This window comes from Callorhinchus milii, unplaced genomic scaffold (assembly GCF_018977255.1).
Source record: "Callorhinchus milii isolate IMCB2004 unplaced genomic scaffold, IMCB_Cmil_1.0 Scaffold16, whole genome shotgun sequence".
Taxonomy (NCBI): Eukaryota; Metazoa; Chordata; class Chondrichthyes; order Chimaeriformes; family Callorhinchidae; genus Callorhinchus; species Callorhinchus milii.
In genome coordinates, this window is record NW_024704757.1 from 1186179 (window position 1) to 1204413 (window position 18235).

At 45.3% G+C, this 18235-nt stretch overlaps 1 protein-coding gene across 1 annotated transcript in view; it reads right to left on the bottom strand.

Annotated features, from left to right (window-relative positions):
- cacna1ha (calcium channel, voltage-dependent, T type, alpha 1H subunit a) overlaps positions 1 to 18235 on the bottom strand; it is a 141527-nt gene that overhangs the window by 47199 nt on the left and 76093 nt on the right. The window contains exons 9-15 of the mRNA XM_042340973.1: positions 12447 to 12598; positions 11468 to 11653; positions 11066 to 11183; positions 9956 to 10111; positions 3374 to 3461; positions 2520 to 2728; positions 313 to 762 (exon numbers count right to left, since the gene is read on the bottom strand). Of these exons, the coding sequence (XP_042196907.1) occupies positions 313 to 762; positions 2520 to 2728; positions 3374 to 3461; positions 9956 to 10111; positions 11066 to 11183; positions 11468 to 11653; positions 12447 to 12598 (1359 nt within the window). The remainder of the gene's footprint in view (positions 1 to 312; positions 763 to 2519; positions 2729 to 3373; positions 3462 to 9955; positions 10112 to 11065; positions 11184 to 11467; positions 11654 to 12446; positions 12599 to 18235) is intronic.

Here is an 18235-nt window from a genome sequence, read left to right on the forward strand (position 1 = left end):
CTAATTCTGTCTTTGAAAACGGGTCAATTTAAACTATGTTTAATATTTATATAGTGCCTTTCATGTCAAAAGGATGTCTCAAAGTGCATTAATTGGACATTCGGAGCATTGGAAAAGATCATTAGCCGTCTGCAAACAATAACAAAAAAAAACTTTACTTAATCACGGTCTCTCAAACCTCTCAATCAATTTTATTATCAACTAGCTAACTAATAGCTGCCCAAAAAAGATAAAGTTATTTAATGCAGTCTGCGTAAAATATCTCCCAAAAGCAAAAAAACCCAGTAAGTTGACAGGGTCATCATTAATTACTTCATCCATTTCATCTTCATAATCACTTGGATCTTCTTTGTGTTGGTCCATACGAAGGAAGACGTCATTGGGAACGTGCAGGGTTTTGCCATTGCAGTCATGGTAGTCAGGTGGAGTCATGCTCATGGGATTCATGGTGACAGGATGTCTCATCACTGGTACTTGAAGGAGCTCAGGGAAGTCCAAGGAACCTTTGGTGTCCACCGATTCCGCTCGGTGGTGCAAAGACCACCCGCTGACGCTGCCCATTTTGCTAGACTTTGCATCTTCAGATTCGCCATCATCGTCGGAGCTTTGGTGCCCTTCACCAGAGAGCAGAGATTCCCTTTCTCCCAACTGATTCTTCCTTTTCAGGCTTGGTGCCCTCCCAAGGCTATGCCAGCTGGACCGACGGCTCCCCCAGTTGCTGTTAGTGCTCCAAGGGGCGCTAGGTGAACTGCGGACGCTGGACTGTGAAATAAAGGTAGTTGTATACTGAGCAACAAACAAACACAAAGCTACAAGGAAGATGCTGACTTAATATCCTGCTTAAGGTTAAGCTTGGTGGTTTATGAAAGGAAATGATTTGTGTGAATGCTGATGTGCATTGAGCTAAAGACTGAGATACATAATAGGAATTACTAGGAACATACCCATGAGTCACAGAATGAAGCTGCACCGTTTGTCTTTAAAGACTATTTCCAGCCGACCATACTAATTCAATCTAGTTTTATAACAAATCTTAAAAGGACAGAAACCTCCTATTTTCCTGCTAGATGCTTACCGTGCTGTGATTCTAACTTAAGTCAATCACCCATCTAAATGTTTATTTCAGTGAGGCCTGCCCTGCATCAGTAAATGTGAGGTCAAGGGAGAGAGAGAAAAAATAAATGGGAGGTTGAATAAAACAGAAATAGAGTAAATGTAAGAGAGAGAGATTCGGAGCTAGTGCAAAGTGCCTTATAAGAAACACTGAAATTGACAAAAGGAAATAATATGGGAAAATGATACTTTGGGTGAACTGGAAAACTCAACAGTAGAAGAAAAAGGATAGATGGATAACAAAACAGAAAGAGAGACAGAAAGAGAAAGGCAGATATAAACTCATATGGTTCATTGATCTATGATTTCATGTAAATTTATAGGAACCATTTCTCAGTTATAAAGAAGCAAATTTATGCAAAATCACTGACAAACAAATCAATTGAAAGGGTGAACCAAATTTAAAAAAAAGAATGTTGGTATGATAAATAGATATTAGCCTTCCGTTGACCAGCTTGTCCCTTTGTGCTTTGTGAAAGATTTTTTTTACAAGCAGCGTGTGCAATATTTGATGGGGAATATATCACACCTGAGTTCTCAACATTACTATGCATTTTGTAGGCTCAGCCACATTGAATTTCATATAGAGCTACCCTGCAGTACAATTCACATTTATATTTATATGTACACAACTGTGTATTTGGCACTGATGATTCACGATAATCATCACTTGTGACTGTGCTTCAAAACCACTTTATCAGTCAATCTATCACTCAGTGGTTTTGACAGTCAGGTTCATGACATAATTATCTATATATATATTGTGATATGGCATCTCCCTGTCTCTCCGACGTGCTTACTCCCCACTCTACTTGCCGCCGCCTCCATTCATCTGGCTCTGGCTTCCTGCTCGTCTCTCATCCCCTCCACTCCACCATCGGCGGCCGTGCTTTCAGCCACTGCACCCCGAAACTTTGGAATTCTCTCCCTCAATCCCTCCACTTTGCCCCCTCTTTCCCATTTTCAGTTCACGTCTGAAGATCTTCCTCTTCGATTGTGCCCACGGTCACTTCTCCCCTCTCTCTGGCTCAGCGTCACTGTTAAGTGCTCTGAGACACTACCCTGTATGAAGGGCACTGTATAAAAGCAAGATGTTGTTGATGTACCCATCAGAGGGTTATTTTATTTAATCCTCTACATGACTGATTTCTTTCACAGACAACGTAATTGTTTCAAAATTATCATCTGTTTAACATTTTGTGGTAACTTTGCTCAAAGTGCCTACATTCAAGATATCCAGCATTCGCTTGAAATTCACTTACTCCTGAGAGCAAATTGTAAGATAATAAGATAATAAAAAGGACGAAATAAATGTGGCAAATATCACTCAATATATCTAAAACGTAAAACCAGTTTTACAGTTTTGCCAAAGTTAACAAACAGCAACCCTCGCAATCCGCACTCACCAAAGATCTCTGGTCATAATTTATAGGATCAATCGAAGCACTGCTGCCTCTTCGACTCTCCACGTAAGTGTGAACTGAATCCATATACAAGGAACTCTTTGGGATAGGCATGGGGGTAGCTGCCGTGCGGAGGATAATCGGAGGCGCAATGCTGCTTCGGGAATCCAAGTGTCCGTTTGGTGTCATGACTACTGAATACATTTTTAATTCTGCAGAAGGGAATATTAATACAATAATGATAATAAACAACAATAATTCTTGCATCTCTTTTCGTGCCTTTCACATTGGGGGAAAGCCTTCAAGTGCTTGAAAGGTTTTACTGCAAAATTATAACAATAATCCTTGCATTTGATATAGCGCCTTATCACATCTTCAAGACGTCTCAAAGCGCTTCATGGAATATACTGTAAAGTGAATTGATTGTATATTTTGTGGGTGAAAAATGGCAACGAATTATGCACAGGCAGCGTCCCACAAACAGTCGTGGATTGAACCCAGGTCTCTTGCTTGCGAGGCGAGTGCTCTAACCACTGAGCTACAGGACTCCACAAATGCAGTGAATGTGTATCTTGAGGGTGAATGCATCAGCCAATTCTGTATCTTTACTGTGCCTCTAAACACAGGTGAACATCTCAACTCAACAGCACCTCCGACAGAGTGCAGTGTTAGCCTGGACTATGCGAGTTCAAAGTCTCAATGTGGGGCGTGAACCCACAACCTTGTGATTCAGAGGCAAGAATGCTACCAATTGAGCAACCAAGGTAGATCTCAGATTGGAGTGGAAAACTCAGGAATCTGCTGATTTGGAAAGGTGCAAGCGCGACAGTAAAGAATTATGCATATTAACTGCTTACCTGTGGAAGGCTCTTTCAACCTCTCGGACTCATAATCAAAATTAGCAGATGTTTTGTCTTCGTCTGTATCTGATCGATTGGCATCACCCTGGAATAAGCATATTGTGCATTTCGAATGTAAATAAATAATCCTTGCATGTTTCATAGTGTCTGTAACTTTGAAACGTTTTAAAGTGCTTTGTAGCTAATTGCTGACTGTATATTTATATTGTACATAGCAAATCCACAAACAGGTATGTGGTGAACAACCGAAAATGGCGGAAAGCAGGAGAACAGTAGAAATTCCCTTCTCTTCCCAGTGTCATCCAACAACAACAAGATTACATTTGTATAGCGCCTTTCACGTCCCAAGGCGCTGGACAGGGTACAGCATTTCAGACCCAAATTGAGGTCAGGGGGAAGAGGGAAGGGGAGGGTAAGGGGGGTGGCCGATGGCATGGTCGAAGAGGAAGGTTTTGAGGTGGGACTTGAAGGAGGCTAAGGAGGGGGCGAGGCGGAGTGATTGGGGGATGGAATTCTAGAGGTTGGGGGCAGAGTGGCTGAAGGCTGTCCCCCCAATGGTGGGGTGGGTGGGTCGGGGGACTTGGAGCAGCCAGAGCCGGCTGAGCGGAGGGAGCGGGCGGGTTGGTAGGGGGTTTGGAGGTGGCAGAGGTAGGGTGGGGCGAGGCCATTGAGGGCTTTGTAGGTGATGACCAGGATTTTGAACTGGTTCCTCTGAAAGATCGAGAGCCAATGGAGTCGGGTGAGAATGGGGAAGATGGGGTCACGGAGTTTGGTGCAGGAGAGGACACGGGCTGCAGAGTTCTGGATTATCTGCAGTCTGTGGAGGGAGGAGTTGGGAAGGCCGACAAGTAGGGCATTTGCATAGTCGAGTCTGGAGGTGAAGAAGGCATGAATAAGAGTTTCAGTGGCCTGAGGAGTGAGGTAGTGGGGAGTCGGACGATGTTATGGAGGTGAGGGAAGGCAGAGCGGGTCATGGCTTGGATGTGGGGGAGAAAAGAGAGTTGAGGGTCGAACAAGACACCTCGGTTCCTGACTGGCTGGTGAGTTGAAGTGTGCAACCATGGAGGTGGATGGTGCCAGAGCCTGAGGTGCGGAGGCGCTGGTGTGAGCCAATCAGGAGGCCCTCAGTCTTGTTCACATTCAACTGTAGGAAGTTTGCCCTCATCCAGGACTTGATGTCCGACAGACAGTCTGTCAGGACAGCAGTGGTCCGGAGTTGAGGGTGGAGGCAGAAAGAGAGAGTTGGGTGTCATATTGAAGTTGACCCTATGTCTGCGGATGATGTCACCAAGGGGGAGCATGTAGATATTAAAGAGGAGAGGGCCAAGGACAGAGCCCTGGGGGACGCCAGACGTGACAGTGCGGGGACTGGAGGAGAAACCGTTAGAGTCAACAAAGTGGAGACGGTGAAAGAGATAGGATTTGATCCAGGCAAGGGCAGGTCAGTGAAGATTAAATAAAGAGAAGAGGCGGTGTATGAGGATGGAGTGGTCGACAATGTCGAAGGGGGAAGAGAGGTTGAAGAGGACAAGGAGGCAGAGGGAGCGCTGATCACAGATGTTCAGAATGTCATTAGTGACTTTGACCAGGGCTGTTTCTGTGCTGTGGGCAGCGCGGAAGCCGGATTGGAGGGGTTCAAAGAGGGAATGGTGAGAGAGAAAGAGCGGAGCTGGGACACGACGACTCGTTCCAGGATCTCGGAGAGGAATGGGAGGTTAGAGATGGGGCGGGAGCTGGAGAGGAGGCATGGGTCCAGAGAAGGTTTTTTCAGGATGGGGGTGATGACGGCTGTTTTTAGGGTGTGGGAACTGAACCAGTGGACAAGGAGCAGTTGATGACGTTGGACAGGAGAGGGGCCAGAAGGTGGAGCTGGGAGATGAGGAGAGAGGTGGGGATGGATCGAAGGAGCAGGTGGTGGGTTTGAGTTTGCGAACAATCGCGGAGAGGGAGGAGGGAGAGATAGAGTCGAAGGAGTATAGGGGGGGGAGGGTCATGAGGGAGAGGTGATGTGGGGGTGGCTGTGGACGGGCAGAGGTGGCTGAACGTATCCCCTCGATTTTGGTTTCGAGGAAATCCGTATCTCCTCACAGTTGGAGTTTGAGGAGAGGATGACCGAGGCATGGGAAGGTGGACGGAGGAGTCGGTTTGTGGTGGAAAACAGAAGCTGGGGGTTGTCCTTTGCCTCCAAGATAACCTTGGAGTAGAAGGACACCCAAAGATCCACATGGAGCTCCAAATTAGTGTCTAATCCAAAGGACAGCAATTCCAACAGTGTTGCACTCCCCCAATACCAGCTTGACGATAGTCAACAAGGACTACAGGTTCAAGTCCCTATGTGGGGCTACGATCAAGAGAAGAGAATCGAAGAAGTGGACAAATGCAATGATCCCATCGTAAAGGATCACTCTGCACTGAGGCACCAACTGCACTGAGGGCACCAACCGCACTGAGGGCACCAACCACACCAACCGCACTGAGGGCACCAACTGGACTGAGGGCACCAACCACACCAATCGCACTGAAGGCACCAACTGCACTGAGGGCACCAACCGCATTGAGGCACCAACCACACTGAGGGCACCAACCGCACTGAGGGCACCAACCGCACTGAGGGCACCAACCGCACTGAGGGCATCAACCGCACTGAGGGCACCAACCGTACTAAGGGCACCAACTGCATTGAGGCACCAACTGCACTGAGGGCACCAACCGCACTGAGGGCACCAACCACACCAACTGCACTGAGGGCACCAACTGGACTGAGGGCACCAACCACACCAATCGCACTGAGGGCACCAACTGCACTGAGAGCACCAACCGCACTGAGGGCACCAACCGCACTGAGGGCACCAACCTCACTGAGGGCACCAACCGTACTGAGGGCACCAACTGCACTGAGGGCACCAACCGCACTGAGGGCACCAACCGCACTGAGGGCACCAACCGTACTGAGGGCACCAACCGCACTGAGGGCACCAACCTCACTGAGGCACCAACCGCACTGAGGGCACCAACCGTACTGAGGGCACCAACCGCACTGATGGCACCAACCGCACTGAGGCACCAACCGCACTGAGGGCACCAACCGCACTGAGGCACCAACCGCACTGAGGGCACCAACCTCACTGAGGGCACCAACCGCACTGAGGGCACCAACCGCACTGAGGGCACCAACCGGACTGAGGGCACCAACTGAAGAACTATAAGCACTGTATACAATCACAAATATTTTAACAACAAACACCACCAAGTTGCATGTGTATAGCGCCTTTCACATCGGGAGGACGTCCCAAGGAACTCGACAGACAGAGTATTGGACCCGAGCATTTTAAGCATGTTAATGAGGAGAGATAAAGAAATGGTTAACAGAACAACAAAGAGACTGAACTGTTCAACTCCCTGTAGAAGATGCCACATGTTTGCTCTTTCTGCACAATCAAGAGAAAGCTATATTGCAGCCAGAAAAAGACAGTTGGCTAAAGCTGAGCAAAATGAAGAATCAGTCAGAGACTGTGAGCTGCAGTTGTCAGGAGGCTGTGATTTTCAATGATGTGGTCTTTTTAATATAAGATTTGTGTTGCTCAAATTAGATAAGATGAGAAACTCTTTTATGATGTGGGTTTATTCTGCACTAGCAGCTGTAAACGTATTGTCAAGTGATTCAATAGCTTTTAATGAACCCATGTTAAAAGGAATGGACAGCTGGCAAAAAAAATCTGTTAGTGTGAGGTATGGATCAAAGCTGACAGGATTCCTGATACAAACCTGTCAGATTCACGATATGAAATTTTCTAAATGGGAGGTTCAATAATTCTCAGCTTTTTTTTGTAACACATGATTACATATTGTTGTGAACAATTGCTGCAAAAATCAGACTAATGGAAACGTCAAGTGGCAAACCAACTAAACGTGTTACCTTGACTCATTTTTATTTAAGCAACAGCATAGCAAGTTTATAACATCAGTGAGTACGTGTTAAGCTTTCGATTATACTTCACAAGACTGCAGGGTATTTGTCTTTGAGTAGGTATTTACTAAATACACAGTCACTACACTTTACCATGCATCCTGTGAAGCAGTTTGAGACGTATCAATGATCTGATAAGGCGCTGTACCAAATACAAGAATGATTATTATTTGTCTTAGCGTAAAAAGACAAGAGGTTACTTCATATATATGGAGCTGACTACTTTCGTCTTCCGATAAAACCCTCATACACGCCTTCATTACATCGAGGCTCGATTATGCTAACTTCCTGCTTGTCGGCCTCCCCAACTCCTCTCTCCATAGGCTGCAGATCATCCAGAACTTTGCAGCCTGTGTCCTCTCCCGCACCAGGCTCCGTGATCCTATCCCCCCCCATTCTTGCCTAACTCCACCGGCTTCCCATCACACAGAGGATACAGTTCGAGATCCAGATCCTCACCTTCAAAGCCCTCCATGGTCTTGCTCCCCCCTACCTCTGCGACCTCCTAACCCCCTACCATCCTGTTAGCTCCTTCTGTTCAGTGAGCTCTGGCCTGCTTCACGTCCCCCGCCTCGCTCGCCCCACTATCGGTGGGCGGGCCTTCCGCCACTCTGCACCCACCCTATGGAACTCCATCTCGCAGTCCCTCCATCTCGCCCCCTCCCTCGCCATCTTCAAGACCCACCTCAAAACCGTTCTCTTCGACCGTGCTTTCGCTCTCCCTGCCTCCCCCCTCCCCCACCCCAACACTTAGCCCGGGTCCGTAACTGACGTGAAAGGCGCTACATAAATGTAATTTTGTTGTTGCTGTTGTTTGTCTAATGATATCATCAATAATCTGCCTCCTCGTCCTCCTCGACCTATCGGCAGCATTCGATACGGTCGACCACGCTATCCTCCTCCACTGCTTGTCCTCCCACCTCAACCTTCAAGGCCCTATCCTTGAGTGGTTAAGGTCGTACCTCTCCCACCGTCTTCACTTTGTTTCCACGAATGGTTTTCCCTCCACCCCCCGCGCTGTCTCGTGCGGTGTCCCTCAAGGCTCTGTCCTCGGTCCCCTCCTCTTCACCCTCTATATGCTCCCCCTGTGGTGACATCATCCGCAGACATGGGGTTAGCTTCCACATGTATGCGGATGACATCCAACTCTACCTTTCCTCCTCTACCCTCAACTCCACGACCCCCGATGTCCTGACAGCTGTCTGTCCGACATCAAGTCCTGGACGAGAGACAACTTTCTTCAGCTCAATGTGCGCAAAACTGAGGCCCTCCTGATTGGCTCCGTCAGCACCTCCGCACCTCAGGTGCTGACACCATCAGCATCCAAGGCCGCACTCTCCACTTCTCAAAGCCATCAGGAACCTCGGGGTTCTGTTCGACCCTGAGCTGTCCTTTCTCCCTCATATCCGCACCACAACCGGCACCGCCTTCCATCACCTCCGGAACGTCGCCAGACTACGGCACTCCCTCACCCCTCACGCGGCTGAAACCCTGGTCCATGCCTTTGTCACCTCAAGGCTGGACTATGGGAACTCTCTCCTCGCCGGCCTTCCCGGCCCTCCCTCCACACTGCAGATCATTCAGAACTCTGCAGCTCGTGTACTGTCCCGCACCAGACACCGAGACCACATCACACCCACCCTCGCCCTCGCTCGCCTCCACTGGCTCCCCATCCCCCAGAGGATCGAATTCAAGATCCTCATCCTCACCTACAAGGCCATTCACGGCTTCGCTCCCTCCTACCTCTCCGACCTACTATCCCCCTACCTACCCGCCCGTACCCTCCGTTCCTCTGGCTCCGGTCTGCTCCACATCCCCCGCCCCAACCGCCCTACCATTGGTGGCCGGGCCTTCAGCCTCTCAGCCCCGAGGCTCTGAAACTCTATCCCCCAGTGCCTTTTCCGCTTCCTCCCTTTCCTCCTTCAAGGCCGGTCTCAAGACCTTTCTCTTTGACCGAACCTTCAGCTCCCCTCTCGACTCTCTAGCCCCTCCTCGCTCCCTCCCTTCCCTCCCCTCACCCTGACCATTTCCCCCCTCCTCGCCCCCTCCCTTCCCTCCCCTCACCCTGACCATTTCCCCCCTCCTCGCCCCCTCCCTTCCCTCCTCTCCCCCTGACCATTTCCCCCCAATGCTCGGGTCCTGACCCAACTGTACAGCGCCTTGGGACGTCCTCCCGATGTGAAAGGCGCTCTATAAATGGAATCTTGTTGTTGTTGTTGTTGTATTTGCATATGGGGAGTGCTTCAGCATGGTGTGTGTGCAGTTCTATTAAAGTTTCAACTGTTTAAACAGTTGTTTTCCGAAAAGCTCTCTTCCTAAGTGGTTAGTGTGAACTGCAGCCCATTCTCTTCATTATGCTTTCCTATTCAGTGTATTATCACACATGCAATACTCCTCTACCAGGCAAGTTGAAAGTTAATGGTTGAATTGGTATACATTGAACCCCAGAAATGTACAACACAGTAGGAGGCCACTCGGCCCAGTTTTTCACCTCAGTGTCAGTTAGCTGCTTGAAGAAGGTGTCCATCCTATCCCCCCATATTACGATCTTTACTGCTGGAGCCTCTTCAAAGCAAAAGGTAATAAAGTTTGCCCAAGTATAGGAGACCTACCTCTGCTTGGAAGCCTTCCACAAGAATAGCAACGAGCAGGTTAAACAGTACATAGTTGCCAAAAGTCATCAATGCCACAAAGTAGAGGGCAGCCCAAGGTGAAGTGGAAGCCATTCCGTTATACAGCACTACATTCCAATCCTCCTGAGTAAGGATCTGTGGATAAAAGAGGCCACATTGTTATTTGAATAAAGCTGCAAAGAATCCGCAACTCTTCAATATTCTTCTTCCTCTTTATTTGCGAGACCCAAAGGGAGTCATTGGCGCAAAAGCCTTAATGGTTTGTGCAGCTGTTAGCAAGTACTAATTCTGGATGAGCAAAATGAGAAAGCATCATGCCCAGGCTTTAATGAAAATATTCTTTGGGAATACTTAAAGCCTGTTTTTACATTTACTGCTCTGGTAAAACCTGCATTAAGAGTAAATAATAATAATCCTCAAAACGCTTCACAGAATATACTGCAAAGTGAATTGGCCGTATATTTGTGGGCAAAACGCTGCAGACAAATGCGCACAGCAGCGTCCCACAGACAGTCGTGGATTGAGTGACCAAATTGTTATTTTATTTATTTCCTTGAGCGATTATTATCAGGCGTGTAGAGAAAGGAAACTTGCCCAAGGTTTTGCCCTGCCAGGAATCGAACCCAGGTCTCTCGCTTGCAAGCCGAGTGCTCTAACCATTGAGCTACACATTAACATCCTTATGTTAATACCCTGGACAATCTTGCCCACAGCAATTATCAACAGCAGGATTTGGCGCAGAAGAATGTCATCAGCGGATGAACGTTAAGGTCACTCATCACTTTAATTAAGCACACACCAGCTCAGCAGATACATCACTTTAATTAAGCACACACCAGCTCAGCAGATACCGATGGCTGTTTTAAAAAAGTTTTACACTGCAGCAACACAGAAGTGGGTAAATTACATTATAAAGTTCACTTGAGCGTGATCCCATTATAAAACAAAACCCATCGTTCCTCACAGAAGTTAGAAGAGTAGAGCTGCGAACGGTTTGCTTAAAAATTCAGTCTCAATTATCCTATCTCTGTGGGCATTACAGCAGCAGTAGCAGCAATAACATATTGTTTTCGAGAACAGAAATCTCACCTGAAATACGGTGACAATTGCCCACAATAAGGAATCAAAATTCTTTCTGTCTGGGATCGTGTCCCCATTCTCAGTCGTCAAGCTGAATTTACATCCAAACAGGTGCATGCCTAGAATACTGTGGGCCAAAGAACAACAACAACTTGCATTTATAATAGCGCTCTTCACGTTGGGTAGCATCCCGGAGCGCTTGACAGTGGCGGAGTCTGATGCTGAGCCAAGGGGAGAGGGAGATGACCGTAAGCACGAACAAAAAGAAGTCTCGTATGACTGAGATCGTAACCACTAATGATTTTTTAAAAAAAAGCCCAAATAAAAAGCAGGTTGAGCAAAATTAAATTAGCTGAGATGCAAAAACAAATTGCACTTAATTACCATGCACAAAAGGCTTGCTCTGATTACCTGAAGATAAATATGAAGAGCATGAGCAGCATGCAGAAGGTGGCCACGTTGTCCATCGTTTTCATCAGGACCACGAGCTGGCGTCTCAATGCAGGCAAGAAACGCACCAGCTTCAAGACTCGGAGGAGCCTGAACGTTCTTAGCACTGAAAGGCCGCCATCATTTTGCCCAATAATTTCCCACACGCTAATAACAAACAGGGAGAAAGGTTGTTTATCACACATTTCCTCTTGAGAATGTTCAACGGAATACCAGAGGCCCAAAATTCCACCAAGCCTTAGCCCGTTTTCCGCATTAATCTCAAAATAGTTTCCAGATTATGAGGATGGGAGAAGTTTCTTCAATTTGGTCTTAATTTGGAAGCTGGTATTTCGCAGATTTTAAAAATAAATCGGCTTCCAAATTAAGAGTTGAAGAATAAAATGGATCTAAAATCCATTTAATGCATACGACAAACCCCCAAAAATCAACCCATTTGAAAACATAAAAATCAATTGTTTCACAGGAATGGTTTTGATAATACAGAACTCATTGTGTTGCTAATCCCAGTGTTTCTTTCACATGCGTTCCATTGTAATCTGTCAAATTCAAATAACTTGTAATTTGCCACTATTATAATCAACAACAACAACTTTCATTTATATAACTCCCCTCACACAGGGCAGCGCCCAGTTTGCTTAATCACACTCCCCAAGGCGTGCAATTCCGCCCGGGTCAAACTCGAACTCTTAGCTTTTCAGATTGTGCAAATTTTGGACAATTCTTAAATGTAATATTAATTTTGTATTTCTGAAAAGAGTTTGCAGAAAACCAGCATCAAAATTAAAATATAAGAATTGTTCAAAATGTGCGAGCTCTGAAATCGAAATTGCCAAGAAAAAAGGTTGAAGCCGAGACCCAGGTGGAATGTTTCATTCCTGGAGTGTCCATCTACACAGGAGAAAAATAAACAAAAACATCTCACACGTTGCAAATTTACCTGATAATGACTATAATTCCATCAAAGATATTGTATGGATTCTTAATGTAGTCAAAGAGACCAAATGCTAGAAGTTTGAGGATCATTTCCATTGCAAACATGCTGGTGAACACGATGTTACTGATCTCCAGGGCGTTTGTAAGCTCCTCGGGCTGCAGTAAAAATTAAAGTGTTTGCATTAGCATATGTTGAGTGGAAATATGTTATTGACTTTTTAAAAAATAATATAGTAAACAAAAACACTCATTAAGCAAAAATACTCTACATTCAGCAGGTAATAGAGTATAATGGTTTGTCATCAGCAGTGCCCTGGAGAACTGCGGTCCTGTCTGGCTCAGGAACCCTGGATTACCAACACCATCACAGAGAACTGACATTTCATTGCCAAACATGTCACTTTCGAGCCAGCTAAACTCAGTTCCAAGGAGACCCTGTTTACCTACCCCACAACGAGGATTGTCATGAGTTAGTCACCAGTATGAGTTTGATGACTAGAATTTCTAATTTGAAATATTTTCCAATCCATTGTCACGCCATGCTTTGCTGATGTTGGTGGATTCTTATCTTCCAGATTGCATTAAACAGAATTTCCAATGGATGTCATTTATTTCCCTGATCTCGTTAGATTATAACACGTTCCATACATCTGCCGAAACAGGCACAGGCAGCAAAATAAGGTGTTTGGACTTTGAAACTATCTTGGAGGCTGGGACATTATTAGAAACATTACTCTATGTGAGAGGTGCTATATAAATACCAACACCAAATATAATGCAATTATTACACTAAGAACACTCATATTTTCACCATGCTAAAACCCAGTCCTGCAAATGCTCAGTAAGGAAATGCAGACAGCTAAAGCAACAACAATAACAACAAGATTACATGTGTATAGCACCTTTCATGTCGGAAGGATGTCCCAAGGCGCTGGACAGTGTATAGCATTTCAGACCCGAGCTGGGGTCAGGGGAGAGAGGGGAGGGGAAGGGGGGTGGCCGATGGCATAGTCGAAGAGGAGGGTCTTGAAGCGGGACTTGAAGGAGGCTAAGGAGGGGGCGAGGTGGAGTGACTGGGGAATGGAATTCCAGAAGTTGGGGGCAGAGTGGCTGAAGGCTCTCCCTCCAATGGTGGGCGGGTGGGTCGGGGAACATGGAGCAGCCGGAGCCAGCTGAGCGGAGGGAGCGGGCGGGTTGGTAGGGGGTTTGGAGGTGGCAGAAGTAGGGTGTAGGGTGGGGTGAGGCCATTGAGGGCTTTGTAGGTGAGGACCAGGATCCTGAACTGGATCCTCTGAAGGATAGGGAGCCAATGGAGTTGGGTGAGAATGAGGGAGATGAGGTCACGGAGTTTGGTGCGGGAGAGGACACGGGCTGCTGAGTTCTGCGTTATCTGCAGCCTGTGGAGGGAGGAGTTGGGAAGACCGACAAGCAGGGCGTTTGCATAGTCGAGCCTGGAGGTGATGAAGGTGTGAACAAGAATGTCAGTGGCCTGAGGGGTGAGGTAGTGGCAGAGTCGCACAATGTTACGGAGGTGAGGGAAGGCAGAGCGGGTCATGGCTTGGATGTGTGGGAGAAAAGAGAGTTGAGGGTCAAACAAGACACCGAGGCTGACTGGCTGGTGAGTTGAAGCGTGAAACCATGGAGGTTGATGCTGCCAGAGCCTGAGGTGCGGAGGCGCTGCGCGAGACAATCAGGAGGGCCTCAGTCTTGTTCACATTCAACTGGAAATTTGCCCTCATCCAGGACTTGATGTCCGACAGACAGTCTGTCAGGACAGCAGTGGTCCGGAGTTGAGGGTGGGGGCAGAAAGATAGAGATGGGTGTCATCCGCGTACATATGGAAGTTGACCGCATGTCTGTGGATGATATCACCAAGGGGGAACATGTAGATATTAAAGAGGAGACAAGGGCAGAGCCCTGGGGGACGTCAGACGTGACAGTGCGGGGGCTGGAGGAGAAACCGTTAGAGGCAACAAAGTGGAGAAAGGAAGCACTCTTTCTAAGAGCAGTAAAATTTCATGTTGCAAAAAAAAACCTTGCTTATGGAATGGTGAATTATTGCAAATATAAAATTAATTTGTATTTAGCACACTTGTAGTTTCTAACTAATTAAAAATTTACATGTGAGTCATCTGGAAATGTATTCCCCGTAGACAACATTGAAATAATGAACCTTATCGGTGCTGAATGTCAATGCACTAATTCCTATTAATCTATATAAATCAACAAATGGTATATAGTTTAATGATATGCCATGGCTCTGCTTGCTTGGCAGTAATTATGGAATCTATTCTTTTGATTGTGTGAAGGATGAAATGTAAAATCTCACAAGGAACTGAAATGTATAAATATGACTGTCTGTCGGTGGGACTCTTTTACCACAATCCTTTTATAAATTTTGTAACATTTTCACTGCAGATATTGAGTCAAGTCTGTTTAAAGAGCTGATCCTCTTAGGTGTGCATGGTTAGCTAGTTTCAGAAATAAGCAGATCATTCATGATAGGAAATATCAGGACTGATGCTTTGGCAGTGCAGCATTATTGAAAATGTGCCCGAACTTGAATCCAGTGATATTTAATATTTGTCTTGAATTGCCAGGAGGATTTAACATTAATAAAGTTAGGTAATGCTCATCAGAGATTTTCAGAAACCACATTGGGACTTTGAGCTGACACTGTAATTCAGTGCTGGGATTGTGTTACATTGTCGAAGGTGCCATCCTTCGGATATGACATTAATATCGCAGTCCCATAGAATCATAGAATCACAGAATCATGGAATCGTACAGCGCAAAAAGAGGCCATTCGGCCCATCGAGTCTATGCCAGCTCTTTGAAAATCTGTCCCTTAAATATCCCATGGCACTACTTGAAAAGAGAAGGAAGTTTTGCCTGGCCAACAATCCCTCAAATAAAAATGGTCATTAATTTGAGGGACATTGCTGTGCACAAATTGTTTGCAGCATTCATCCACAAATACATAGTCACTCCACTTCTCAATAAATCCTGTGAAGCGCTTTGGGACATTCTCTCAACTTGAAAAGTGTTATACCAATTGCAAGGATGATTATTCATAGGCCACTGCTATAAAAATACAGTCACTACACTCTACAGTAAATACTGTAAAATATTTTGAGATGTTTCTTCCATGTAATAATGCACTGCATGAAATGAAATGGTTAGTATTATTCTAAACCATCCAAAAATGTCAAGTGATAATTTCAAAATGAAAATGTAATAGGCACAGAAATAGTTGCTAATTTTTCTTGAACATCAACTGTACTTGAAACCTATCAACTGCTATAGAATGCATTTATCCCATCCATTAACATCAGTTGGAATACCTCAGCAGTGTCCTCAAGATTGTAGTGTGTCCTTGAAAATCCATTACGTTTATAAAATAAATGCGAGGTCAGTTGTAATGTGATGGCATGTTTTGAGCATCAATTTAAACATGATTTTACCCAGTGGACATGGTTCTAACTGACAATAAATAATAATAATCCTTACATTTAATACAGCGGCTACAATGTCAAAACACATTTTGAAGCACTTCACAGGGAATTGTTATCAAGTGTAGTGACTGTAGGCAAATGTGGCAGCCCTTCCTGACTATCAAGGGCATTGAAGCAAGCTTCGGGAGAGGCCGAGCCACCACCAACATAAACGTGTTTCTTGATAACTCCTACCCTCTCACACTCAAGGCACTAAACCGCAATGCATTCAAATCTGGTCTTTGAAATATAACAGAGAAAACACAGATGAATTTCCTGAATTTTGTGTAATTAGGAAAATTACAGCATTTGGCTTGGGCCATGATCAATGTTTGAAACCATTTTCAGATCTTCACAAATTCCTTCTTCATACAAAACAAACAGCCATATAGGTGAGAGAAAACAGTGATTAGCAAACCTCAAGCAAATGATTTCACACAAGATCACAAGAAAGGTTTAGATGAAAAGGGCCTTTCAACCTATTGAATCTCATTGTTCCAAAATACCAATCCTACCATTCTCTCATCATAGCAGTATGTTTAAATGAGTCCTGGCCTAAACCACCCTTCCTAACAACCTGTTCCAGTCATTAATTACCCTCTGTGTAAAGAAATACTTCCTGGTGTCTGTCCTGAAATTGCTCTCTAAACCTATGTCCTCCTGTTTTACTGTCTTCGGACAGCGCCTTCGGATGTCCTCCCAACGTGAAAGGTGCTATACAAATGTAATGTGGTGTCATTGTCTTGGTGCATCCAAAAGTATAACAACAGCAACTTGCATTTATTATATACCTTTATAATGTCCTCTCTGAATTATCTTCTAGAGCCCTAGCCAGTCTAATCATTGCTCAAGTGTGTTACTGTGACACTGGGGATCATCCTCTTGCTCTCCTCTACATTGCCTCTAGGGCCTAAGCAGCCCCTTTAAGCCATGGTGACCATTTACATCATTATGTTAACACGCAGAAGAGGATTGGCAACGATTAAAATTATTTACGGGTGAATGGAAATATATGCTAAATAATTTATAGCCAACCACCCTTCCAATAAAATTAAAAATATTCTGTATGCAGATTGTCATTAGACTGTCAACCTAAATCATACTGTTAACAACATTCTACTGTTTTTATTCTCTCACCCTGTTGGCATCAAAAGCTCTCCCAGGTCGGGCGTAGCACAGCTCAGATATAAGAGTACTGGTCCAGTAACATTCCTCCAGGTAAGATTGGTCATTTACTTAATTACTGTTTGTGCTAAACTGGTATGTGCAAATTGACTGCGGTGTTTCCTTACAAATACACAGTCACTGCACTTTACAGGAACTTTACCAATTGCTTTTGAGATGTTTTGGATGTTATGGGCACTACCCCAAATGCACTTGGCTCAGTTTGCATTATCCAAAATTATTATTACTTTTATTTCCAGCTTCAAAGAGCACCCCTAACTCACCACTATGATTTCCTCTCCCCCTTTTCTTCCATACCAGCCTTCCTTTGAGGGGAGGGTGTTATTTTGCTGAGTTAGTGCCAAATTAGAAACAGATCTCTGATAAGTGGCCATCCTCCTTGGGAGCTAAGACTGGCCAATATAATTTAATCACATCTTTACATCCCGCAGAGAGAAAGCTTTTCATGCTATGTTGTGTTAGATTGCACCCAATAAACCTCAAACCCAGACAGGGAGATTTGCCAAGTTGCTCATCTGAGGCCTCTGTCTGTGCTGGATTGTTACTGCTGGCCTGGATGTGTGCGCTAGTGTCATGTATTGATTCGCCCTGCAAGCCTCCCTGCTTCTCTGGGAAAGAAAAACGTCTCATCTCTACCCACGTAATACAAATAAGCCTGGGAGCTGTCTGAGTGAGCGGGGAATCGTGAGGATGAATTCCTGATTCACTGCAATGTTTGGCAGTACTACAGGGACTCTTCAGCCACTACCTCAAGAAAAACCTCTAGATGTCATCCGCTTAGAGTTAGATCTGAAACACTGTCTAGGGGAGAATACAGCCCATGACAATCAAACGGAAGGGAAACATTTGCAAAAGGCCTCCATAAATAAAAATATTGCTGAACAATAATTTCTCAGAATACTTTAGGTTATCCAAATATTTTACAATAATAATTGACACTTGCATACCCAATAAAGTCTAGTTTGTTCCTACCACAAAGGGGATACAAATTTATATTATTAATGATCAAATGAGGTGTCTGTACCATATTGTTTTTGAAAACTATCACAAATAAAATGGTCATGGTTAATGATGGAAATACTGTATTAAGAATTGCAGCATCCCACATCCCCAG